Here is a 27,094-nt window from a genome sequence, read left to right as displayed (position 1 = left end):
GCTACTTAGAACTTCCCGTGCTGAGCCAATGGGGCTCCAGCCAAGTGCCTCCAGGCTGTGGGGCTGAGACCCCATCCACACTGGCCTGCTGAGTTTGACAGGCGCCAGGATGTGATCAAAGAGTGGCTGTTGGCCTGGGACTCAATCTGCACGACAACATGCAAAGTGGCCCTGTCACTTTCACTTTACAGGTGAGAAACTGTGACAGGTGAGGTGCTCACTCAGGCCATGTGCTGAAGGTGGTCGCACAGATCTGAGGTTGAAAAGCCATGCCACGCTGTAGGAAGGCCAGGCAGCCTCACATCAGTGGAGCAGTGGCCCAGGCTCCCACAGTGAGGACAGATTCACACAGGTGATGCTCTGGAAAATTCCTAGACTCTCCTCCTAGTGCATCTGCTTTCCCTTCAAGAGAAAGCATATGCGGCATCCATGGCCTTGAGGGTTTACGAGGGCCTCCCCCCAAATTCTCAGGGTGCTGAACACAGGCAGCCATATCCTACTCCACCGCCCTGTGGCTGCCACACAAACATACACATATAACCCACACACACACCACACATAACACACACACACAAACCATACACATATACATGCAAACACATGCTCACAAACACACCGCACACATGCACAACACATACACACATACCCCACATGCCACACACTACACACATACACACACACTCTACACATGTACACGACACACCCCACATGTACCACACGCACCTACACACACCACACAAACACACACACAAACACACACCCCACTGCAGGGTTCTCCTCTCACTGGTAAAGCAGGCTAGACCAAGCTGGGGGGCACAAGGCATCCCAATAGCCAGATTCCCTCCCTGAAAAGTGCTGGGACGGTGGAAGTCCTACCTTTCCTGGCTGCAACATCTTCACTGACAAAGATACAGGGCTGGGCTACACCTAGGGTAGCCAGAGTTAGCAAATAAAAATACAGGACACCCAGTCAAATATGCATTTCCAATAAAAAGAAATTCAAACTATTTTTTATCTGGCACCCCTACCTGCATTTCTAAGTTCCTTCTGACTCTGAATCCCACAATGAGCGAAATGAGAGTTGGACCCCGTCTGTCCCAGCTGAGACATTTCATGCTTTAGTGCAGACCAGGAAAGGTGAAACGCAGGGGTGATCATCAAACACTCCAGGTGGTAGACTAGCTCCCCCATGAGCTGTTTACTGGCACGGGATCTCGTTTTGAAACACTGGCATTCAAACGATGAATGCGGCACGCTCCTTTACTTGGTTTTCCAACCCCATCTCCTTGCACGACCTTGACCATAACTCACTTGGAATTTGTCTGAAACACCCTCCTTGATCCCTCTAAAAGTTCACTTCTTGGACTTACAGAACAGAAAGGCTGACCCGGAGGTCATGCAAGGGCAGCAGCATGACTGTGTGCAGCGTGAGCCTGCTCCGGGGGTACACGTATGCTTTCAGGCCATGCCAGTGCCGCCTGATCTCTGCCTGTCACTGCCAGAGGGAAGTGAATGTGCTGGACATCAAAACTAACCCTGAGAATAGCCCCAGCCCCACAAGCCACCCCGAAACTCCGTCGGGAGCCTCTGCAGGGTCCATAGGGACAGGTGCCTGAGCTGCTCCACCTCCATGAGGGGCACGGCCAGCAGACCCTGGGGGCTCTGGAACAACTGAGGGTGTCCAACTGGGTTGGCTCACTGAGGCCTGCATTGAAGGGAAGAAGGGGCTGAAGAACAACTGGTACAAATGAAATCACTTATGAAGAACATGCACAATAAAAACAGTTTCTGAGGGTGCAGGCAAGAAGCAAACATGTGGAAAGGTGGGGGCTCATGTTGGACCCCCAGCAGTGTGGGGACAGAGCGAGGCCAATAGGATGGCACGGGATGCAGCTTCTTAGGGAAATGCCCTCCTGGAGGTGATCATAAGTTCCCTGCATGGGGACCTCTGTGCTGGACCCTCTCGTGGGGTCAGAGGTAGCTGGTCCACCAAAACACACTCACCGCACATGCCTGTGGCAGAATCCTCTGGAGGACAACTGTACTTTCTGGGGCTCAGGGCCAATAGGACACCCTACTAGGCTCTTCCCTGGACCAACCACAGCCAGTCCTGGGACAGAGAGACCCAGGCCCACATGGGCCAGCATTAAGGATGCCATTCTTGGGTACATGAAACAATGATGAGACCTGAGCACATGGCAGCCAAGACTTCCAGCTGTGGAGCCAGCCTGGCCCGGAAGGCCTATGGAAGCTCCTCTTCTGTCCATCTTCCCAGCAAAGGGGACCCCGCCCCAAGCCTCAGGGCCAGCCTGTTGGGCCTTCACACAGCATGAAAGGTGAGTGGGGCCTCCCAGGAGGTAGCAGGATGCGGGGCCATGCCCGCCTCCAGAGGCGACAGCTGCAAGGGCCAGGACCAGTATGGGCACGGCGCTTCTGATTGAGACTGGTGGCTTTCCCTGCTCGTCATCATCACTTGTGGAAGTTTGATCCAGCCCATAGGGACCCTGATGGCTGCCCATCCCTTGCCCATCCCAGTGTCCCTCTCCATGGCCTTTCTGGTGGGATAGGAGCCAAGTCTCAAAGTTTTGCAAATGAGGAAGTCGGCAAGGCTCCCACAAAACGCAGCCACATTCATAGGGAGTTGGTGCCACCATTATCAATCAGTCAGCCTGATTCTCACCTGTCAGAATAATCAGGGTTCACGGCGGGCTGTGTGCCTGAACGGGTCAGGCTTTCCTGTCTTCTCTTAGGGGCATCTGGACTTTTGCACCCCCCCACCCCGGGTTGGTGGTCATCAGACACGCAGCAGGCCTCCCACCAAGGCTGAGCAGCCGAAGGCTGCAGGGGCAGACCAGCCAGCCCTCTGGAAAGATGAAGTGCAGAGGCCTATCAGCTGAGCTACAGGAAGTGCTGAAACTGGGAGACGGTGCTCCTGAGGACCACTGCACACATTAGCATAGCCCCCTTCTGGGTGCCTAGAGGAGGAGGATGCCAGGCCGAGGTGCTCTCCTGGGGAGGGAAGGGGTTGGAAAATCAGAGAAGCAGAGAACCAAGAAGAGAGGACTTCTTTAAAACCCCCTACTCGTGGCTGTTTGGATATTTCCCACACTGTATAGAAAGGGAGGCTGAAAGAACCCACAAATGCAGGAGGGGATGAATGAAAGGGCTTCAGCAGCAGGGGGACTGAAATGTCGCCTACAGGATAGGTCCCAGCCCCACTGAGAGCATGTGCCAGGTTCCTCCTAGAGACAACAGGGGCCCTTCCCCAGCAGATCTCAGAACAGTCAACCATCTCCTGCATCCCAACATAGGCAGGGCTGTTAAAGCCACACCCCTCCGTGGGCACTGCATGTCCACCAGCCCCATGCACCCAGCAAACAGCTGCTTCCAGCTCCGCAGGTAGGGAAACTGAGGTTTGGCAGCCTCTGCTCTCCTCCCCCCACTTCACAGCTCCTCCCTCCAGGGCTCTGTCTCTGCTTTTCCCACAGCCGGCAGGCGGGGGTCCGGGAACAAAGAGGAACCAGGACGAAAGTCCCAGAACGCCTGTCACTCCTGTTGCACGTCTTCCAGAACCTCATAGCCAGGCACTTTTTATTTTTTTAAGACGTGGCAGAAATTCTGAGACTCTCAGGCATGATTTCCCTAACTCTGCCCAGGGACACACCTTCAGTTGTCTGTATCAGCATCATCCTGGGAGGGAAGCCCCAGGAAGCGAGAACAACCCCACCCATTTGCCCTGCCTGCCATCTCCTCAAAGCTGTGGGGGCCGGCTGGGACCGCCAGGAGCCCTCACTCCCACCAGGATAGACCCAACCCACCACAGAAAACAATCAGATTCAAGAAGTGTGGGATTTTAGGGCTGGGAAAGTACTTGACATCACCTGTCTCCTCCTATAGAGGTCTCGGACACACCTGGCAGCCTGTGAGCCCACACTGCTCATCATTCCCAGAGGCCCAGAACCTGCCAGGTGCAGAACTGGGTTGAGCTAGGTGAAGAAGGCACGGCCCAACAAGGCTACCAGTCTCTATAGAATAGTCTCGGCCCTGGTTCTCAGGGGGCACCTCCAGACCCTTTTGGGTTGCTGCCCCAGCACTACCTGCAGCTTCCCTCCCTCCCGCTCTGGGCACAGGGTCCTGACAGAAACAAGCAAACCTCCTTGGATTCTCCTCGCCCACAGTTGTTCAAAGTTACCCACCCAGGACAGCCACCCGTTCAACCTGGTTCTGCCTCTTCTGCTTCAAGCACCCTGCAGATGTCTCAGCACAGACCCCACAACCAGAAAACAGGAGAGGAGGGAGCCCGGCTCAAAAGAAAACTCAGGAACAGCTGGGAGCACCTCACCCAAGAGGATGGATGGTTGGTAAATGAGGAACTGGGAAAATGTCCACTCCTGCTGGCTGCCGTGGACACAACAATTTGAACAGAAACCAGTTACCAAATCTGACATAGTACAGGAGTAAAACTAACAGTAATATGAAGCTCAGTGAAGTAAAGGAAGTGGGTCAACTTAGGGATATTGACTTTCTGTTTGATGGAATCATCTTAGGAATTCCAGGTCTACCATCCCTCCAAGAACAAGGCATCTTTGGGGGAGGGGGGGTGGGGAGAGGCTGGTAGAAGGGCACAAACTCTCAGCTGTAAGATTAATAAGGTCTGAGGATCTAATGTATAACAGTGACTAGAGTTCATAACACTGTATTATATAATTGAAATTTGCCAAGAGAGTATAACTTTACTGTTCTAACCAAAAGAAAAAAAAACTATGTGAGATGATGGATATGTTAATTGACTCAATTGCAGGAATCTTTCCACAATGTATACATATATTAAATCATCACATTGTGCACTTTAAATATATTACAATTTCGTCAATTACAACTCAATAAAGCTGGAAAGAATAAAACTGAATTTTGTAAAATGTGTAAGAAAAAAAGAATAAGGCATCTTTGAATATGCACGTATTTGGTACAAACCAGCCATGTGGACACACACGTTTGTAAAGGACATGGGCCCAGAGGGTGCATCTGTAGGAATGCCCATCCTCGTGCATTGCAAAGTGCACCTGGCACACTCAGAAAGGATGTGTGCACCAGCATACAGATACACGTGTTCTCACGGCATTTCAGAATAGGCTTTTTTTTTTTTTACTTTTATAAAAGTTTTATATTTATTTATGTTTTATTTATTTTTTAACATCTTTACTAGAGTATAATTGCTTTACAATGTTATGTTAGTTGCTGCTGTATAACAAAGTGAATCAGCTATATGTATACATATATCCCCATATCTCCTCCCTCTTGTGTCTCCCTCCCACCCTCCTATCCCACCCCTCTAGGTGGACACAAAGCACCGAGCTTATCTCCCTGTGCTATGCGGCAGCTTCCCACTAGCTATCTATTTTACATTTGGTAGTGTATATATGTCCATGCCACTCTCTCACTTTGTCCCAGCTTACCCTCCCCCACCATGTCAAGTCCATTCTCTACGTCTGCGTCTTTATTACTGTCCTGCCATTAGGTTCTTGAGAACCTTTTTTTTTTCTTTTTTAGTTTCCATATATATGTGTTAGCATATGGTATTTGTTTTTCTCTTTCTGACTTACTTCATTCTGTATGACAGTCTCTGGGTCCGTACACCTCACTACAAATAACTCAATTTCATTTCTTTTTATGGCTGAGTAATATTCCATTGTATATATGAGCCACATCTTCTTTATCCGTTCATCTGTCGATGGACACTTAGGTTGCTTCCATGTCCTGGCTATTGTAAATACAGCGGCAGTGAACATTGTGGTACATGACTCTTTTTGAATTATGGTTTTCTCAGGGTATATGCCCAGTAGTGGGATTGCTGGGTCATACGATAGTTCTACTTTTAGCTTTTTAAGGAACCTCTATACTGTTCTCCACAGTGGCTGTATCAATTTACATTCCCACCAACAGTACAAGAGGGTCCCCTTTTCTCCACACCCTCTCCAACACTTATTGTTTGTAGATTTTTTGATGATGGCCATTCTGACCAGTGTGAGATGATACCTCATTGTAGTTCTGATTTGCATTTCCCTAATGATTAGTGATGTTGAGCATCCTTTCATGTGTTTGTTGGCAATCTGTATACCTTCTTTGGAGAAATGTCTGTTTAGGTCTTCTGCCGATTTTTGGATTGGGTTGTTTTTTTGAAATTGAGCTGCATGAGCTGCTTATATATTTTGGAGATTAATCCTTTGTCACTCGCTTCATGTGCAAACATTTTCTCCCATTCTGAGGGTTGTCTTTTCCTCTTGTTTATGGTTTCCTTTGCTGTGCAAAAGCTTTTAAGTTTCATTAGGTCCCATTTGTTTATTTTTGTTTTTATTTCCATTTCTCTCAGAGGTGGGTCAAAAGGATCTTGCTGTGATTTATGTCATAGAGTGTTCTGCCTATGTTTTTCTCTAAGAGTTTTATAGTGTCTGGCCTCACATTTAGGTCTATAATCCATTTTGACTTTATTTTTGTGTATGGCGTGAGGGAGTGTTCTAATTTCATTCTTTTACATGTATCTGTCCAATTTTCCCAGCACCACTTACTGAACAGGCTGCCTTTTCTCCATTGTATATTCTTGCCTCCTTTATCAAAGGTAAGGTGACCATATGTGTGTGGGTTTATCTCTGGGCTTTCTATCCTGTTCCACTGATCTATATTTCTGTTTTTGTACCAGTACCATACTGTCTTGATTACTGTAGCTTTGTAACATAGTCTAGAGTCCAGGAGCCTGATTCTTCCAGCTCCGTTTTTCTTTCTCAAGATTGTTTTGCTTATTCGGGGTCTTTTGTGTTTCCATACAAATTGTGAAATTTTTTGTTCTAGTTCTGGAAAAAATGCCAGTGGTAGTTTGATAGGGATTGCATTGAATCTGTAGATTGCTTTGGGTAGTACAGTCATTTTCACAATGTTGATTCTTCCAATCCAAGAACATGGTATATCTCTCCATGTGTTGTATCATCTTTAATTTCTTTCATCAGTGTCTTATAGTTTTCTGCATACAGGTCTTTTGTCTCCTTAGGTAGGTTTATTCCTAGGTATTTTATTCTTTTTGTTGCAGTGGTAAATGGGAGTGTTTCCTTAATTTCTCTTTCAGATTTTTCATCATTAGTGTATAGGAATGCAAGAGATTTCTGTGCATTAATTTTGTATCCTGCTACTTTACCAAATTCATTGATTAGCTCTAGCAGTTTTCTCATAGCATCTTTGGGATTCTCTATGTATAGTATCATGTCATCTGCAAACAGTGACAGTTTTCCTCCATCTTTTCCAATTTGGATTCCTTTTATTTCTTTTTCGTCTCTGATTGCTGCGGCTAAAACTTCCAAAACTATGTTGAATAAAAGTGGCGAGAGTGGACATCCTTGTCTTGTTCCTCATCTTAGAGGAAATGCTTTCAGTTTTTCACCATTGAAAATGATGTTGGCTGTGGGTTTGTCATATATGGCCTCTATTATATTGAGGTAGGTTCCCTCTATGCCTACTTTCTGGAGAGTTTTTATCATAAATGGGTGTTGAATTTTGTCAAAAGCTTTTTCTGCATCTAGTGAGATTATCATATGGTTTTTATCCTTCAATTTGTTAATATGGTGTAACACATTGATTGATTTGTGTGTATTGAAGAATCCTTGCATTCCTGGGATAAACCCCACTTGATCATGCTGTATGATCTGTTCAATGTGCTGTTGGATTCTGTTTGCTAGTATTTTGTTGAGGATTTTTACATCTATGTTCATCAGTGATATTGGCCTGTAGTTTTCTTTCTTTGTGACCTCTTTGTCTGGTTTTGGTATCAGGGTGAGGGTGGCCTCATAGAATGAGTTGGGGAGTGTTCCTCCCTCTGCAATATTTTGGAAGAGTTTGAGAAGGATAGGTGTTAGCTCTTCTCTAAGTGTTTGATAGAATTTGCCTGTGAAGCCATCTGGTCCTGGGCTTTTGCTTGTTGGAAGAGTTTTAATCACAGTTTCAATTTCAGTGCTTGTGATTGGTCTGTTTATATTTTCTGTTTCTTCCTGGTTCAGTCTCGGAAGGTTGTGCTTTTCTAAGAATTTGTCCATTTCTTCCAGGTTGTCCATTTTATTGGCATAGAGTTGCTTGTAGTAATCTCTCATGATCCTTTGTATTTCTGCAGGGTCAGTTGTTATTTCTCCTTTTTCATTTCTAATTCTGTTGATTTGAGTCTTCTCCCTTTTTTTCCTGAAGAGTATGGCTAATGGTTTATCAATTTTGTTTAGCTTCTCAAAGAACAAGCTTTTAGTTTTATTGATCTTTGCTATTGTTTCCTTCATTTCTTTTTCATTTATTTCTGATCTGATCTTTATGATTTCTTTCCTTCTGCTAACTCTGGGGTTTTTTTGTTCTTCTTTCTCTAATTGCTTTAGGTGTAAGGTTAGGTTGTTTATTTGAGATGTTTCCTGTTTCTTGAGGCAGGATTGTATAGCTATAAACTTCCCTCTTAGAACTGCTTTTGCTGCATCCCATAGGTTTTGGATCATTGTGTATTCATTGTCACTTGTTTCAAGGTAGTTTTTGATTTCCTCTTTGATTTCTTCAGTGATCTCTTGGTTATTTAGTAGCATATTGTTTAGACTCCATGTGTTTGTATTTTTTACAGTTTTTTTCCTGTAATTGATATCTAATCTCATAGCACTGTGGTCGGAAAAGATACTTGATACGAATTCAATTTCCTTAAGTTTACCAAGCCTTGATTTGTGACCCAAGATATGATTTATCCTGGAGAATGTTCCATGAGCACTTGAGAAGAAAGTGTATTATTTTGTTTTTGGATGGAATGCCCTATAAATGTCAATTAAGTCCATCTTGTTTAATGTATCATTTAAAGCTTATGTTTCCTTATTTATTTTCATTTTGGATGACCTGTCCATTGGTGAAAGGGGGGTGCTAAAGTCCCCTACTATGATTGTGTTACTGTCGATTAGCCCTTTTATGGCTGTTAGCATTTGCCTTATGTATTGAGGTGCTCCTATGTTGGGTGCATAAATATTTACAATGGTTATATCTTCTTCTTGGATTGATCCCTTGATCATTATGTAGTGTCCTTCTTTGTCTCTTGTAATAGTCTTTATTTTAAAGTCTATTTTTTCAGATATGAGAATTCCTACTCCAGCTTTCTTTTGATTTCCATTTGCATGGAATATCTTTTTCCATCCCCTCACTTTCAGTCTGTATGTGTCCCTAGGTCTGAAGTGGGTCTCTTGTAGACAGCATATATACAGGTCTTGTTTTTGTACCCATTCATCCAGTCTATGTCTTTTGGTTGGAGCATTTAATCCATTTACATTTAAGGTAATTATCGATATGTATGTTCCTATTACCATTTTCTTAATTGTTTGGGGTTTGTTATTGTAGGTCTTTTCCTTCTCTTGTGTTGCCTGCCTAGAGAAGTTCCTTTAGCATTTGTTGTAAAGCTTGGTGGTGCTGAATTCTCTTAGCTTTTGCTTGTCTGTAAAGGTTTTAATTTCTCCGTCAAATCTGAATGAGATCCTTGCTGGGCAGAGTAATCTTGGTTGTAGGTTTTTCCCTTTCATCACTTTAAATATGTCCTGCCACTCCCTTCTGGTTTGCAGAGTTTCTGCTGAAAGATCAGCTGTTAACTTTACAGGGATTCGCTTGTATGTTATTTGTTGCTTTTCCCTTGCTGCTTTTAATGTTTTTTCTTTGTATTTAATTTTTGATAGTTTGATTAATATGTGTCTAGTCGTGTTTCTCCTTGGATTTAGCCTGTATGGGACTCTTTGAGCTTCCTGGACTTGATTGACTATTTCCTTTCCCATATTAGGGAAGTTTTCAACTATAATCTCTTCAAATATATTCTCAGACCTGATCTTTTTCTCTTCTTCTTCTGCTACCCCTATAATTCGAATGTTGGTGTGTTTAATGTTGTCCCAGAGGTCTCTGAAACTGTCCTCAATTCTTTTCATTCTTTTTTCTTTATTCTGTTCTGCAGTAGTTATTTCCACTATTTTATCTTCCAGGTCATTTATCCGTTCTTCTGCCTCAGTTATTCTGCTACTGATTCCTTCTAGAGAATTTTTAATTTCATTTCTTGTGTTGGTCATCACTGTTGGTTTGCTCTTTAGTTCTTCTAGATCCTTGTTAAATGTTTCTTGTATATTCTCCATTCTATTTCCAATATTTTGGATCATCTTTACTATTACTACTCTGAATTCTTTTTCAGGTAGACTGCCTATTTCCTCTTCATTTGTTTAGTCTGGTGGGTTTTTACCTTGCTCCTTCATCTGCTGTGTATTTCTCTGTCTTCTCATTTTGCTTAACTTACTGTGTTTGGGGTCTCCTTTTTACAGGCTGCAGGTTTGTAGTTCCCATTGTTTTTACTGTCTGCCCCCAGTGGGTAAGGCTGGTTCAGTGGGTTGTGTAGACTTCCTGGTGGAGGGGACCGGTGCCTGTGTTCTGGTGGTTGAGGCTGGATCTTGTCTTTCTGGTGGTCAGGACCGCGTCTGGTGGTGTGTTTTGGGGTGTTTGTCAACTCATTATTATTTTAGTCAGCCTCTCTGCTAATGGGTGTGGTTGTGTTCCTATCTTGCTAGTTGTTTGGCATGGGGTGTTCAGCACTGTAGCTTGCTGGTCACTGAGTGGAGCTGTGTCTTAGCATTGAGATTGAGATCCCTGAGAGAGCTTTCGCTGTTTGATATTACGTGGGGCCGGGAGGTCTCTGGTGGACCAATGTCCTGACCTCGGCTCTCCCACCTCAGAGGCTCAGGCCTGACACCCAGCCAGAGCACCAAGACCCTGTCAGCCACACGGCAGGTCTGACTCAAGAAGAAATCACAGTTCTCTGAATAGTTCTCTCCGTCCTCCGACCCAGCGCCACCAGAATGAGCATTTTGAAAATGAATGGTCACACAATGAATGTGATCAGGAAATATTTTCTGTAACACCAAATCCTAAATCTCTCATGGCTTACATTGTATTTTCAGAATTCTTTGCTGTCATTGCTAAAGTAGATCCAATTGGAAGTGGCTCCCCATATTTTTGGCCTTAGGTTACTCTACTCTTTATTTTTAGGTGGAGCATCTGTAAATAATAATTTAGTATCTGTAAGTATCCAAGTGTATTTGAGTAATCATTTGATGTCTGTAAGTAATGGTTTAAAGCTCTGTGAAGGAGGACTCCCCGTTTACAGAGCAGTGTTTAGCTTCTCAGACTGGAACTAACCTATGCTGGCCTGTGCCTTCAGCATGTCTGGTAAGGCTGGTGTCTGCTGGGATCTCCCCAAGGGCCCCCTCTTGTGTCACACCCCCACCAGCCTTGCAAACCACACATTTTGTGGCACTGAGGCCTCACTTGTCTTCCCTCACGTGGAATGAAGTAACTAGGGGCTTAGCTGTCAGTCTGCAGGAGAGAAATGTGAGGACAGACCAGAAGGAGCTTGGCTTACAGGCTCTGTCCTCCAAAGCTGGCCATATGCTTTGGTCCCCACCTAGGGTGGGACACTCCGGCGTGAGAGTAGCTGGTGACAGGATGGTCCTGCTGCTCTGGGAAGTGGTCATGGGGCCTCAGTCACTGCTCCTAGTTAGGTGGGGGGGGATGGGGGGGCCCATCCTCAACCCATTAGCCTGAGGCCTCATCCCTGGGATGATCCCAAAGGGGGCCTCTGACTGGACAGGGTCCTATGGGACTTAAAGCTCCACTTGCAGAAAGATGCTTGGGGCAGATGGGGCTGTTGGGTGGCTGACCGAGCCCCTCCTCAGCAGACAGGCTGCAGGCTAGGCTAGCGTTCATTATTGGGGTGGGGGGGTCACATCTGAAGAGGGGTTGCCAGAAGGGCCTTTAGAGTCAAGGGTCCTAAAGAAAGCATCCCTCACCCTTGCCTCCAGGCAGCTGTGCAGTGGGAGACACTTGAGCCCAAGTGTCTATAAAACCTGTAGTCCACAAAATCTGTGAAATGAGAGGCAGGGGAGGATGACCTCTGCACTCTGAAATCTTATTTTCATGCTTATTTTATTTCTGATTATAAAAGTGATATTATGCTCCTGGAAAACAAGTTGGAAAGTGGAGATAAGTATGAAAGCAACAGGAAAAACCACTCTCAACCCTCTAACATTTGCTTCCAGCATGTCTTCTGTTTTAACTGATTCACACCAACTAACATCCTATATAGACAACGTAGAATCTTGGGGTTTTTTTCCATTTAACATGATAGCATAAACATTTTCCCGTATCATTGAAATCTTGTCGTAAACGTCACTGTTGATGACTGAATAATTTCCTATTGTGAGTACTTTATAATTTACTTAATCCTCCCCTCAATTCTATCATCTAAGAGTCTAGAATCCTTGATATATTAAATGAATATTCAAAATATCTCTTTATATGTTTTTAAACCTGTTCCAGTGGATTTTTAATAGATATTCCAGATAAATGGCATGGTCTCTTTAAAAATCAGAAGCAGGTTTTGGAGTATTTATTCCAGCAGTTTCTAGGGAAACCAACTGTATGCAGCTATAGAGCAAATACCTCTGTCAGGAAGCTCTGGGAATTACAGCCTTCCATCTGGATAAAACCCTCATAGACTCACAAGGTGGCTGGGAAGACAAATTTCACCTGAGAGCAAATGCAATCCAAGGTCATGTTAACAGAAATACCACTCTAGACCAAGAGAGGTAAGGCCCCTGTCCTCAACCCCTACCACACCCCTGAGGGCATCAACTTGGAGGGTGTTTAGGGGTGGGGCCTGGGAACAAACTCTGTGCTGTGACCCTACAGGGGGCAGCCCAGAATGAAGGGAAGGCTGTGGTCCCCATTGCTGCTATATCTGGAGGGAGGAGTGACTGGTGTGCTCCAAGGTCCTATCCTGCTGGAACATTCTAATATCTGTTCTTTATCTTTTTTTTCTTTTTTAACCATAAAGGACAAGAAAAGCAAAGATCAGGATATTGAAACCTGGATGGGCTCCAGCGGGCCCTTGCCCCAGACTCCCAGAAGGCACAAATGCAAGGTGTAGGGCCTGGAGCAGACATGTGCTGCGGCCCCCTGAGGTGAGTGCCTTTTGATGGACCCTATCCCAGAGGGGACCGGGGCCATGAGGCTAGGTTGGTACAAGCTGGGCCTCAAGGCACACTTCAACAGCAGCCAGCATGACCAGTGGGCAGTGAGCGTGGTGAAAGGACACTGGCTGTGCTTGATCACCTCCAACCTAGTGGTGTGTTGGGAACACTGAGCATCAATGTTGCCATCCCTAAATCAGGGACCTCGCCTGGCTCATGGAGCGGGTCCTGAGGACAAGATGAGGCACACACATACCTTGGACCTCACTGTGCAGAGGGCACCAGGGCCCTCCGTCCATCCCAGGGACACTCACACTGACAGATACCCACAAGCACAGCATTAGGCCTTGTCCATAGTTCCCTCCGACAGACAGGACACTTCCGGGAAGGCCTTGAAGGAGTCTCTTGCCAAGCGACGGGTAAGAATGGCAGGCTGCCAAGTGTTGCTGGGTGACCTCGCCAAGAGCCTTCTCCTTCACTAACTGACAGTGTGTGCAGATCACGGTGAACAGGCCGGTGCTGGAGATGACTGCGCGCTCCCAGAGGAGGACACGCTGGTACAACAAGGCTCTGTGACCATGTGCCATCATCCAGACCAGCGGCCTCATCACAGGGACCGTCTGCACAGGGATTCCCCCAAGAGTTTAAAATGAATCTGAATCCTGGAATCCCGGAGTGTTGGGAGGGAAGTGGCAAGGAGACAACCAGGCCCAGCTCTGCCACCCCTCAGGTCTCCAGTGGCCAGCTCTGAGGGTGGCTGAAGATGGGCTAGATCCTGCTCCGTGGTTCCAACAAGGGACCTTGGAGAGCTGGCCAGGCCGCCCGGGTGACACAGAGGTCCTGCAGAAAAGGCAAATGGGCAGGCAGGGAAGGGAGGCCCCAGCAGGATGACCCCGGAGTGGGGCAGGCCTCTACCTGGACAGGCATCAGGCCACCTCCTCCTGACCCCAGAACCTCAAGGCCAGCTGGGCACAGCCTCCCACTGCAGACAGGCAGCCCGGCCACACAGCGAGGTGTTCTGGAATGGGGGCCGACAGTCATCACTCACCGAATCACAGGAGGCACAGGGCTTCCCGCACTCAAACGTGTGCTGCTCAGGACTGGGGGCAGGGGGGCTTCCCCAAGGGCAGAACCAACCAAGAGGGTTCCAGCCCATCTTTGGGGAACACCCCAGGGTCTGGAAAGAGCACCAGGCTGAGAAAGGACACAGACTGCTGGGCAGCCTCTGTTTCTCGTTTGTGAAAGAGGGGCTTGGACCAAGTCCTCCCTGGGAGGCCCAACTCGCACATCCTATTCCAGTGGTGTGTCCGGAGGGCAGGAGCCATTCAAGTGGATGGTGGTAATGTTGGCCCCTAAGGCAGAGCGTAAGAGTGGGGGGGGGGGGGGGGAACTGCTCTCTTAGTCAGCTTTTCAGAGAGGCGGTGCAAAAAACCACTCTAATTACATCTTTCTTTTCCAAAGAGTAGTTTGAAATCTAATGAAACAATACAAGTCTGAGATCTAGAAGAAACTGTGAAAGGGGAACAGCACCATGATCCTAAATGGCAGCCCTTGTGATCAGGACCACGTGGAGAGCGCCCCATGTCTGTGTTGCAGGGACCACTGCAGGGCTGCTGACTGACACTCAGCTCCCTCACAGGGTCACAGGTAGCCCCACGAGCTGTCAGGGTGCCCTCATTGGGGCTTGAGTCCTAGGTTCAGGGATGTGTGAAGGTGCCTGGGGGGAGGCCTCATGAGCTGGAGACATGGCTCCTCAAAGGTACACAAACCCTGAAGGATCTTCAGGGTCAGGATCAGAGGACAAAGGGGTCCAAGAAGCCACCACAACTGGAGCAGCTGGGTGTGCAAGGCCTCCAGTAAACGTGGCTCTGTGGGCAGGACTAGGAGTAGGAAGTGCATGGCGATGAAGCAACATGGACTCCTGCGCTGTGACCAGGGTATGGAAGTGATGTGAAATGCTAACAATCAGAGAAACTGAGCCGGGGCATGCACAAACTCTACCATGGCTGCGACTTTTCTATAAACCTAAAACAAGTCTAAAATAAAAGTTTATGAAGAAAATAAAAGCAAATGAGGCTGACTTCACAATAAGACTCAAAAGGAAGGGAGAGGGGATATTTAGCAAACAAGTGAGCTTTCACCCTCTGCCAGCCCTGGAGGTTTGCAGGGGCTCAGAGCACTGCTGGAGCGGGAGGAGGGAGAGGATGGGCGTGCCCCCTGCTGCCCTGACCCATCAGAGGAAGGCTGCCTCTCATTTCACTTCTCAGATTCAACCTGCTCTTTTTGTCTTTGTTAGAAAGCATCTGGGCCACTTACAAAATCCTACAGTTGTAGGGAGAAAAGGATTTAAAAGTGAGTGAGCTTAATAATTAGACAACTACAAACTGAAATGATAATATAGTAATATAAAATATAAAAACTGCACTATAAAACCATAGTGAGATACAATTTTTCACCTTCCAGACTGAACTGACAAAAGATCAAAAAGTTCAGAAAATGTGCTGCCAGTGTGTAGAGAAATCTGTACAACCTATCTGGCGATTTTAAAACCTGAAATGCTTCCCTTCAACTCAGCACCTTTATTGTCTTGGAATTTATCCAACAGATAAATTTGCACATATGCACACGTAGTCGTGTGTACCAGGATGCTCCCTGTACAAAACTGCAGTTGCTCCAGATGAGAAACAAGCTTAACACCAACCAGGCCAGAGGAGACGGGGAAAACGCATCCCTGCGTGCAGCCCACACAACAGAGCCCTGTCTGAGAACTATGTCCCAGGCAGAGCCATGCCCGCAATGTGTGTCTGTGTGCCTATGTGCCTGAGAAAAGAGAGAGGGGGTGGTTGCCTGACACAGACGTTGTACAGACAGAAATCTCTCAGCAGTTTTTCCTAAAGGGCTGCAATCGAGTTGGTTCTGGTGAGAAGACAGCTTTTCACTACATATTCTTTCATACTCTTTTTTAAAAACCCATGTCTTAGTGTTCTGTTTGCAAATTTTTTCAATTAACTATTTTTAAGTGAATAAATGCAGTTATTCCTTATCACAATAAACATAAGAAAAGGGGTCAGAAGCTCCATTTTCTACCCAATAAAGGTGAATATGTTTCTGCAGAAGTTTAGTCGCCTCTTGCCCTCAACTGGCGGCAACTGTGTCCCTCAAGGGACATCGGCTATGCCTGGAGGCACTTTTGCTGTCACAGCTGGGGGGGCGGGTGCTACTGGATTAGTAGGCAGAGGCCAGGGATGCTGCTCCACATCCTGTACAGCAAAGAATTTTCTGGCCCCAATGTCCACAGAGCGCAGGCTGAGAAACGCTACTCTAACGTACACACTATTTCCCCAGACGTGTCCAGTCTGGGGCCAGTTTCAATTATTAAAAAGTTTTTTCTCAAATTGAATGCAAATCTGCCTGCCTCCTTCTCCAAGCTTCAGTCCAGCACTTGGTTTTTTCACAGTCCTGAGGCTGGGACGGCTGCTCTGCAGAAGGATCACGCGGGGCGGCACCTCCGGAGCTCAGCCGCTGAGTGTGAGGATGAGCAGAGCCAAGTGGTGCTCTCTGGTCCCACCAACACCCACCTTCTATTCCAGAGGGTCACATCATCTGTGGACGAAAGGAACCACGTGCCCTGTGGAGCTGGAGAAGGGCATGGGATGGGCAGGACTGGGACACGGGACACGGCATGGGGGGCCTGGGAAAGTGGCTTCATGGCTCCCTGCTCCAGGGTCTCTTCCTCACTTCTGCCCAGCATTACCTTCAGGCCCCACAGGGATTTTAGAGAGTCGGGGTGGGGAGTGGCTGTGGGACTCGGGAGGGGACATCTCAAGGCCAGCAGAGGGCCACACAGCACACACTGGGCAGAACTGGGCTGAGGACACAGTGGAAAAGCATTTGTACCTGTGTTTTGGGGCTGAACCCAGGTAAAAGGTCCTCAGAGCCCTAGTTCCACACCTAGCTGTGGCTCAGTGAAGGGGGCGCCGATATGACCCGGCCCCTAGACTCACAAAGATGCCCCACCCTCACTTAGTGAGCCACCCCCAGGTTTACCTGTCCACCTCCACATCTGGAGCCAGGGACTGAAATGCAAATGCTTGGTGCTTGTACAGTGGGCAGGTGGCAGGCGCCCTGGCAGACCGGGGTCCAGGTTCCTGAGGGGGATGCTGGAGAGGCCCAGGGGCAGTACCAGGATCAGATGGGGGCCGGCTACACAAGCACCCAGACTGGGATCGAAAGGTCACCATGACAACACGGTACCATGAGAACCACGAGGCCGAACAGCAGCTAAGACTTCCACCTTCCAACAGCATGGGTGAAGCATGGGGAAAGAGCAGTGTCTGGCAGACTTCAAACTTGCCAAGGGGAAGTCAGAGTGGCAAAGCCGCATGTGCCACTTATCAGCCGGTGACCCAGGCCGGCTGCTGGCCCTCTCCGAGCCAGAGTCTCTCCTAAGCAGACCCAAGTCTAGTGCCCTTGGGGAGCTGCTGAAAGAACGAGGTGTTGACAGAAAGTATCTGTTGCTGGGAGCAAACAAGAGGCGAGAAACACCCCTCACCGTCCCAGGTGCCCCTTTTTTTACGAGCTATAGCTCCAGAACAGCTGGGAGATTACCCATAGTTATGTTAGACTTTCCAGGAAAGAAACTCCACAGGCACCAATGGCAACTAATCCTGGAGTTTTGCAAATGTCAGCAGAAGGATGTTTAGTGAGAACCCACCCCGAGCTCTGATGCACATCCGCTGTGTTGCCTCATGCAGTGCTGAGGGATCCCCCTCCCCACAGGGTTTGGGGAGCTCTCCTGGGGAGCTCGCTGCACACCTCCCTGGGCGTTGTTCATCTGGGAGGCACACTGGATCAGCCTGCAGTTTCTTGATTATTCCAGGGTGCCAAAAGTCATGCTGCACCAGGCCTCAGTCTCTTCTGCAGGAAATGGGGGCTGAACCCCTAAATCTGTGTCATGTCTCCAGCTGATGGCAAGTCAGCCCAGGAGGGTGGTGAGATGGGGTCTGGGCAGGGAAGGGTCCTGTGCCTCACTGGGACACGCTCATGTCCCCAGGAAGCACCTTCTCACTGCCCTTCCCACTTAGCCCAACTTCCCTGAGATTCACATTCAGACTCTGACTCAGGGGGTAGTTCTAAGGGGATGGATAAAATGAGAGGCAAAGTCACAAAGTTACAAGAAGATTTTCAAGTATCAGAGTTCGTGTAGCTGGGCTGGTTATACATCAGTCTGGGATTGCCAGCCCAAGTCTGGCTGTCCCAAGGGTAGGTATCTGTGAGCTCAGACCTGGCCCCAGGGCACTCTCCAAGGCCCATCCAGCCATTCACACTTAACCGGGACCATGGGACCTGTGCCCAGCCCACGGTGTGTAGGGCACAAGAAGAAATGAGTTCCACTCTGCACTTCTGTGTGAAGCAGAAAACGGCACCCCACTTGCAGGACCCAGGCCAGAGACTGTGCCCATAGCTTCCTAGGCACTTGACCCACCCCAGCATAAGGCTCACGGTTTAGTCAGCAGCTTGGGCTACCACCCCAGGGGCTTGTTCACTGCCCTCCTGTCCTGCTCAACCCAAGGAGCAGTGCTGACCCATCCTACAGATTTGCATTCACTGGGACCTCCTGCCTTCTGGGGTCCTGAGCACTGTCCCCCATCATTAACATCAATGAAGGGGCGCTGGTAGGGGGAGCTCCAGGACAGACACACTGCTGCTGTCCCAGCCTATCATGTTGTAGTGTTGACCTCAGCGAGCTGATCTCTCCAGCCACAGTTCGCTTGCCTCCCAATCAGAACAGCCCACCACCACCAAGCCCTCAGGGGCAGTGGCAAGTTCAGCAAGGCCATGTGCAGCACATGCCCAGCAGTGGGCCCTGATCTACTCAGTGGCAGCTTCCTCAATAGTCAGGGTAAAGGAGATAGAGATCTGCATGGCGACCCCCACACAATACAAGAAGGAGCCCCGCAACACATGTGTATGAAAAATGCCTAGCCCAGGATGTGACATAGGCAAGGCTCAACAAACACTTAAGATTAAAAAGGAAAGCAGCACCCCTCCCAGGGCATGCAGACACACTCTGGACACAGGACATCCACAGGCACCCAGCTGAGTGTGTACACACCCCAGCACATGCATGAACACCTGCACCCCACACATGTCTGGTTCTGGAAATTCAGCTGCCACATGTTAAAAGGTGATTTTTTAAATAAAAAGGGTAAAAGCACCGGCAGTGAACAATACAAAAAGGAAATTACAAAAACAATCCCACTTACAATTGCATCCAAGAGAATGAAGTACCTAGGAATAAACTAAATCAAGAAATTTAAAACTTGTACATTGAAAACTATAAAACATTGCTGAAAGAAATCAGGGGCTACCTAAATCTAAATAAATGGAAAGACATCCCATGCTCATGCATCAGAAGATGTAATACTAAGATGTCAATACTACCCAAAGCAATCTACAGATTCAATGCAATCCCTGTCGAAATTCCAACAGCCCTTTTTGCAGAAATGGAGAAGCCAATCCTCAAATTCATATGGAATTGCAAGGAGCCCCAAAAAGTCAACATAATTTTTTTAAAAGAACAAGGTTGGAAGTCTCACACTTCCTGATTTCAAAACTTACTACAAAGCTACAGTAATCAAAACAGTGTGGTACTGGCATAAGAACAGACATACAGGCCAACGGAATGGAATGGTGTCCAGAATTAAATCCTCATGTATATGGTCAAATGGTTTTCAACAAGGCTACCAAGACTTTCGATAGGGAAAGAATAGTCTTTTCAACAAATGGTTCTGGAACAACTGGATACCCACATGCAAACAAATGAAGTTGGATCCCTACTTCAAATCTTATATAAAAATTAACTGAAAATGAGTCAAAAACTAAATACAAGAGCTAAAACTATAAAACTCTTAGAAGAAATCAAAGGGGTAAATCTTCATGACCTCAGATTTGGCAATGGATTCTTAGATATAACACCAAAAGCATAAGCAACAGTAGAAAAAGACAAACTGGACTTCATCAAAATTAAAAATGTTTGTGCATCAATGGGCATTACCACAGAAGTGAAAAGACAACCCACAAAATGGAAAAATATGTGCCAATTTTGTATCTGATAAGGGTCTAGTGTCCAGAATATATAAAGAACTCTTAAAATTCAAAAATAAAAAAAAAACCCAATTTTAAAATGGGCAAACTGTTTCAACAGACGTTTCTCCAAAGATACACAAATGGACAACAAGTTCATGAAAACATACTCAACATCATCAGCCATTACAGAGATGCAAAACAAAATCATAATGAGATACCAACTCTCACCCACTAGGACGCCCATAATTTTAAAAACAGAAAACAACAAGTGTTGATAAGGATGAGGAGAAATCGGACTGCTCCTGCATTGGTAGTAAGAATGTAAAACGGCGCAGCTGCTGTGGAAAAGTTTGTTGGTTACTCAAAAAGTTAAACATAGAATAATTATATGACCCAGCAATTCCCTAAACAATTGAAAACAGGTCTTCAAACAAGTATTTGTACACAAATGTTCACAGCAGCACTACTGACAATAGCCATAGGTGGAAAAAGCCCAACTATCCATAAACAGAGGAATGTATATACAAACTGTGGTATATCCTTACAATGGAGTATTATTCAGCCATAAAAAAATCAGTGAAGTTCTGATACATGCCACAACATGGTTGATCCTAAAAAACATTATGCTAAGTGAAAGAAGACAGACACAAAATGTTACATATAGTCTGATTCCATTTATATGAAATGTCCAGAATAGATAAATCCATAGGGACAGAAAACAGACGGGTGGTTGTCCAGGGCTGAGAGGAGGAGGGACGGGGAAGTTGTTTAATGGGTTTTCTTTTGAGGTGATGAAAATGTTTAGGAACTAGATAGAGATAATGGCTGCAAGTCATTCTGAATGCACTAAATGCTATTAACTGTGCACTTTAAAATGGTTAAGTTCATGGTATGTGAATTTCACCCTAAATTTTAAAAAAAGGATGAAAGGCGGGTTTCACCATTTGCCTGGACAAACACCACAGGACCTTCAGTTCTTATGCTCTGAGGTCAAAGCCAGTCACTGGCTGGAATTCTAACTATGTTTTACACAGATGTTTTTCCACGGATGACCCAGCACTTTGGGTGGAAGTGAAGAGACCCTGCACCCTGAAGCAGAGGGCCAAGCCCCATTCCAAAGAGCACGGTTAGGCTCACTTCCCACCAAGCCAAAAAGTTGAGAACCAAGACAGGCAGAAGTAGGTGGATGGAAATGGAGTGAGACAGAGGACAGCTGCAGGGATGGAGGCACAACTCTAAATGGGAGGCCAGCGGGTGACTGGGCACACCTGAGACACAGAGGGTGCTGCAGAGGGTCCAGCTTCCCTACTTGGCACCGGATGTGGCCTTCCTGCTGAGAAGATGTTTCCATCCACATAGCATTTCAAAACCGTGGACAGTATTGGGGTTTTCAGCACCCGGAGCCAGAATATGCCAAACGCCACTTCTGTCCCTGCACCTGGCAGAGGTACGTACACCTGCTGCAGGTGAGGAGACGAGACCCCCCCACATCTGCTTGAAGTGGGAGGACAAGGTGGCCCACCTGGCCCACCACCCAAGTAGCTGTGAGAACCAATAAAGAGGATAACTGTGAACTAATCCTGACGCCATAAAGGCCAGCCTGAGTGCGAGCCCTGCAGCACTATTAGTCACATCAGTCATTTAGAAGTCAATTGACGGCTTTGCTTTACCCACACCGGAATCTTAGGAGTTAGATTCTTCTAGCACACTTTGTCGTAGAACATTATTTTCTGGCCAATACTCCCTCCCAACAGCAAATCTGCTCATTCTTTTTGAAAAAGGCCCTGCCACACGGCCAGGTGCCACGAGCACAGAGGCAAGGGGATGGCCCCAGAGGATTGGGTACCCAGCAGTGGCAGGGTCCACATGAAGTACCCCAAATCTTTGCCCGATCTCAGGCCAACTGCAGCCGCACCTGAGCCAAAGTAGCCCCAAACAAATGTGGGCTGCAGTGCAGAGGCTCACACCAAGCATGTTTCTGAGCCAATATTTTCAATAAAAGCAAACATTCTGGTAATTACCATGAGCTCCAAGTCTCTTCCTTTGAGATTCACCTCATTTGGAAAGGATCAATGGACAGGGGACATCTGCTCTGCCCTCTGTAAGTTGGCAGAACATTCCCCCAACCTCCTTTGGAACTTCTTAAACTCTGGAACTTCTTAAACTCACACAGTGAGAATTCCTCATTTAAAAATGATGAATCGTTATTCCTAACCACGTCAAACACGCCACAACTCCATTGCCATGTGAATGGCACTTCCCCCAGTATTAAGGGATCTCAGGTTGGAAGACTTAATTGTCAGCTCTGATCACCTAGATTGCAACGTTGAGGCCTGTCCCCCGGGCAGGCCCTCCTTTCCCTCCAAGTGCGCACACTTTGCTGGCCAACAGAGCCAGCCAACAGTCTCACTCTGTGGTACTGAGCAGCCATGAGGGCCAAGGACTCAGGAAGAGGCCTTGCCCCAGGAAGCTTAAGGCTGGATGGGGTGAAAGACACAGCGAGAGCCCACAAAGGCCAACCAGTCCTGGGGATGATGGGCACAGAGATAGGGCCCTGGAGAGGAGGGCAGGCGGATCCCAGATGGAGGGACAAACACACAGGAATCAGAGGGGATCTACACCAGGCAAGTCTTGTCAGCCCACCTTTCTGAGTACTTGCAGAATTCGACCCCTTCTCCACACCCCAGTCCCCACCCCCAGGTCCTGCCTGTCAGCTCTCACCTGGACAAAGGCTCCTGTCCCTCCCCACCCTCTTCCCCAACTGTGCCCACAGCAGCCAGAGGGACCCTGTCAAATCCTCAGTCCCCTCCCACTGCTGCTCTGCTCAGAGCCCCCAGGGTGGCTACTGCCTCCTAGCCACACCTGCAGGCCGTCCCTGATGCAGCTTCCTTGCCCTGCACAGTGCTTCCTCGGGGCTCTGAAACAGCTCCCCAGGCTGGCACGGAACTCCTGATCCACAAGTCTGACTCCCATAGAAAAAACCCTGTAAGAGGCAAGGGAGCTGCCCTGTTACCCCAGGAACCCACAGGGCCAGCACTGCACCCCACACAGAACATGCACCCCATAGTACTTACTGAGGGATAAATGAAACTTCTACCACTGAAGGACCTGTACAGCACCTTCAGCTTTCAAACTCTTTAAAATTAACTTTACTGATTATGCTTCCAAAAACCCTTCAAGTTTAATACAACAGGAACTTAGAGAGGGCCAGGAAGCTTCAGGATATCTGATACTTTAACAGAATCATTCCTATTTCTCAGAGACAGAGACTCTTCACATCAAGATGGTGACAAGGTGAGAGGCCCAGGTCACTCCCTAGAGTGACTGGTCCATGGTCAGATGCCTTGCTGAAGGCAGGGGTGGAAGGGCACATGGGGTCTGACAGAAGACAACAGTCATGAGAAGCCCCCCAGTTCTTGGCCCTAAGTGGCTTTGTGGCACCCTAATTGGGGAGGAAGTTTCCCAATGCCTGAGTAGTGCCATGCTTCCCTATCAAACACACAGATAAGACAGCTCTGAAGACAACCAGCCGCAAAATCCATCCCTTCCTAGTCAAAGCCAATTCCCAGGCGACACTACAGTAGGTGCCAGTGAAGGCAGACTAGGCTGACAAGGTATCCCAGCCCCAGGAGTGACTAGCCATGGTCAAGATGGGGTGGAACACGCGCTCCTGACTTCCTGGCTGAATGAGTACCAGCACAGTCCAGCGGAAAGACCTCCCCAGAGAATGCCAGGAGGGGTGGTCAGGGTGCTCAAGGCTTCCTGCCAAGGTGGACACATTCTGGGAGCAGGTTCTTCCCCTAGAAGGGGACTGCCCCGACCACGATCTCAGCCGGAGATGCTGCTAGAGTCCTACCAGCAAAGAGGTGGCCACTGCCAGTGAAAGTAACCTCAGAGACCCCCTTCCAATCCATCCAAAATGGGGTGCATTGTAGGGATGTGAGGGGTCACAGGTGGAACAAGAGGGAGCCTGTTACTTTCACAGTTATGTTTATTTTTACAAGTACTGTCTATGGCAAGTTATACTAATGTTCTATTTCAGGGAATGATATGAAGTTTCCTTGGAAAAGAAAGATTCAGGAGAGTAAGGAGACACAAGAGTGAAATGGGGTCCTAGACCTAAATAAATCTGCCCGAGGCCTGGAGTTTGGTTAGCAGTACTGCGCTAGTGTTTCTGCCTCAGTTTCCATGCTTCCAGCATAATTTGATAAGATGTTAACTTCAGAGGAGGCAGGGTGTGAGATAGAAGGAAACTGTACCTTTTTTGTAACTCTTCTTTAGGTCTAAACTTCTCTCAAAATAAAAAGTTACAAAGTGTTCAAACTTTTAAAAAGTGAGTTGAGCTGTTGAATATGAAGTAAACAACAGTACAGATGATACACGGGTCTGGAAAGAACGGAGGGCCATCCATCCAGGAACATCAGGAGATTTGGAAACATGTGGATCATTTCACACACCTTCCTGTCACAGTGGAGAAGGGCCACGCCAAGAGAGGTGGGGGGTTTGCCCAGGGCTGTGAGGGCCACATGCAGCCTTGCCCACAAACATCCCAACCCCTGACCCTGTGTTCCCCCATCACAGCACCTCCCCTGAGCCACCCAGGGGACTAAGGACTACAGGAGGTGTTCTGGCCTCAGGGCTCACTCACTTCCGTAAGGGACCCTTGATTAGATGTAGAGAAGATGTGCCCCATGGCAGGGGGAAAGCACAGCCCCTTTCAGACCCTAGGGCGACCCCACATAGGTGGAAATGAATCTGTGCTGATCAAAATGATCTGTGCGTATATCAGATCAAATCCAAGACCTCACATGAAAAATAAGAAATAAAGAAATAAGACCTCCCAAAAACATCCCCTTTAAGCTGTCAGGACGCATCTTTCTCCCTGCCTCTGCCTAAGCCAATCGAGCAAATGCCACCAGCCCCTCAGGCCAGCCCTCAGCCCCTTTCCCCTGCCTGCCCCGCATTCTTGGGTCTCTCCCTACCTCCTCCACTCCTCCCACCCCCTACCTCCCTTCTCAAAGTCTAGCTGAGAACTGGTCTTGCCTTCCCCACCCAGAGGAGAGGGCCCCTGGGCAGCCAGACAAGGGTCCTCCCAGGCCCTCACACTCCCCCAGCCTGGGCACCTAGGGAGTTCTGCAGGTCCCCGGTAGGGGTGGGGGAGGAGGGAGAGGCCCTACCACTTTCAGGGCACTCAGGGCCCGCTTCTCAGTATCTCTGGAACTGAGGAGCCATGAGGGATCACATGGCAGCTCTCACCCTTGATCCAGCCATGAACTCTGAGAGGATGCCAACTGGTGGGTGTGCATAGTAGCAGTGTTCTGGGCAGAGCCCAGCGCTCACACTCCAGGCTCCTCTGCTCTGTGGGGTCTCTGCAGCCCTGGACATCCACAGGAAGGCAGCCCAGGAAGCCCAGGAGATTTCAGTGGGAGTCCCTGTCCCATGGAGTCCCACCCATCCTCACTGGGGTCACTGTCACAGGCACTGAGCTGGGAATCAGGCCTGGTGCTGATCAACCTGAGCGAGCCCTGCCACATCTGGCTGCCTAGCTCCCCACATGTAAACTGGCAGGACTGGACACCATAGTCCATGTTTAAGGGCCACTGGCCCATCCACAGTTAAAGCCAGGGGGAGGCTCTCCTCTCTGGGGGTTGAGGGACCACCTACCACCACACACCCATCTCCTGCCCCCAGCCCTGCTCCTGCTGGGTTTAAGACTGGAGCATAGGAGAGCACACTACCCTGGCCAGCCTCTGGCGGTCCCGCTGAGGCCCAAACACATGAGAACCTGTTGGAGCAGTTTGGGCACCAGTATCACCTCCTCTTCCTCCTCCTCCACTTACTTCTGGGTGGGAAGGGGCCTCGGGCTTTTGAAAACTCGGCACAGGGCCAGGTCATGGTCACAGGCAAAGGCCAAGCTTTATCTCCCCCCACCCCATCTTCCTCTGAGAGCATAAGGTCAAGTGAAAACCAGGGTGGGCCTGTGTCTGAAAACAGAGAGGAGGGGAATGGGGAAATGTGATGGCCAGGGAGGAGGCGGCAAAGTCACAACACCCCCACCCACACAGAGACACCATTCTGTCACCCGCACTCCCGCCCGGGGACATGCAGGCCGGCCGGGTCCAGGAGCCCTGCTGGGGCCGGGCAGGGGTCCCGTCCACCCGGACGAGGTGCCGGAGCTCCGGGCCGCGGCGGAGGGTGGGAGCTTCGGCCGCCACCTGGCCGGGCCCCACGTCCGTCCCAGCCCCGCCGGCGTCCGAACCCGCCACTCGCGCCTCTCCGGGGCCCGCGCGGGGAAAGTTCCTGCAACTTCGCGGGGGAGGCGGCGGACGCGGGGCCTGGGCCTCGGGAGCCCGGCCTCCGCGGCCCCGCTGTCAGGCGGCCCGGCCGGCCGGGCGCCCCAACTTCCCGGCCCGGCCCCCACCCGCGGCCCCCCGCGGGCCCGCTTTGTGAGCGGCGGCGGCGAGGGGCGCCCGCCCAGCCCCGGCCCCCGCCCCGGGCACAAAAGGGCGCGCGGCCGGCGGGAGGCGGCGGGCGGGGGCCTGCGGGACGCTCACCGGGCCGGGCCGGGGCCGGGGGCCGGGGGCCGGGGCCGGGGCCGGGCGGCTGCGCGCTCACCTGCCGTGGAACCAGTCCTTGCAGGCGTCGCACTCGATCATGAAGCGGGTAACATCGTAGGGGAGCCGGCAGACGCAGTACACGGGCACCGTCGCCATGTTCGCCGCGCCGCCCGCCCGCCCCTCGGCCCGCGCTGCGCTCCCGGGTCGGGCCGGGCGGGCCGGGCCGGGCGGGGGCCGGGGCCGGGGCCGGGGCCGGGGACGGGGCCGGGGGCGCACTACAGCCCGCGCGCACCCGGCCGGCGCGTCCACACAAAGCGGGGCGCGCGGTGCAGGGCCGCGCCGGGAGCCGCCCGCTGGCCCGCGGGGCGCAGGGCGCGAGTGTGCGCGGGGGACGGGCCG

General features: G+C 49.2%; 1 protein-coding gene across 2 annotated transcripts in view; it reads right to left on the bottom strand.

The window, feature by feature from the left end:
• PHF2 (PHD finger protein 2) overlaps positions 1 to 27,021 on the bottom strand; it is a 94,357-nt gene extending 67,336 nt beyond the window's left edge. For both annotated transcript variants that reach the window (XM_082469607.1, XM_082469608.1), the window contains exon 1: positions 26,754 to 27,021. In XM_082469607.1, coding sequence (XP_082325733.1) covers positions 26,754 to 26,851 — 98 coding nt within the window. In that variant the 5' untranslated portion in view covers positions 26,852 to 27,021. The remainder of the gene's footprint in view (positions 1 to 26,753) is intronic.
• Between the last annotated feature and the right edge of the window lie 73 nt (positions 27,022 to 27,094).

This window comes from Balaenoptera physalus (genome assembly GCF_965194825.1).
Source record: "Balaenoptera physalus genome assembly, chromosome: 7".
In the NCBI taxonomy this organism is placed as follows: Eukaryota; Metazoa; Chordata; class Mammalia; order Artiodactyla; family Balaenopteridae; genus Balaenoptera; species Balaenoptera physalus.
The sequence above is the reverse complement of the archived record's forward strand: the minus strand, read 5'-3'. Positions and strand labels throughout refer to the sequence as shown.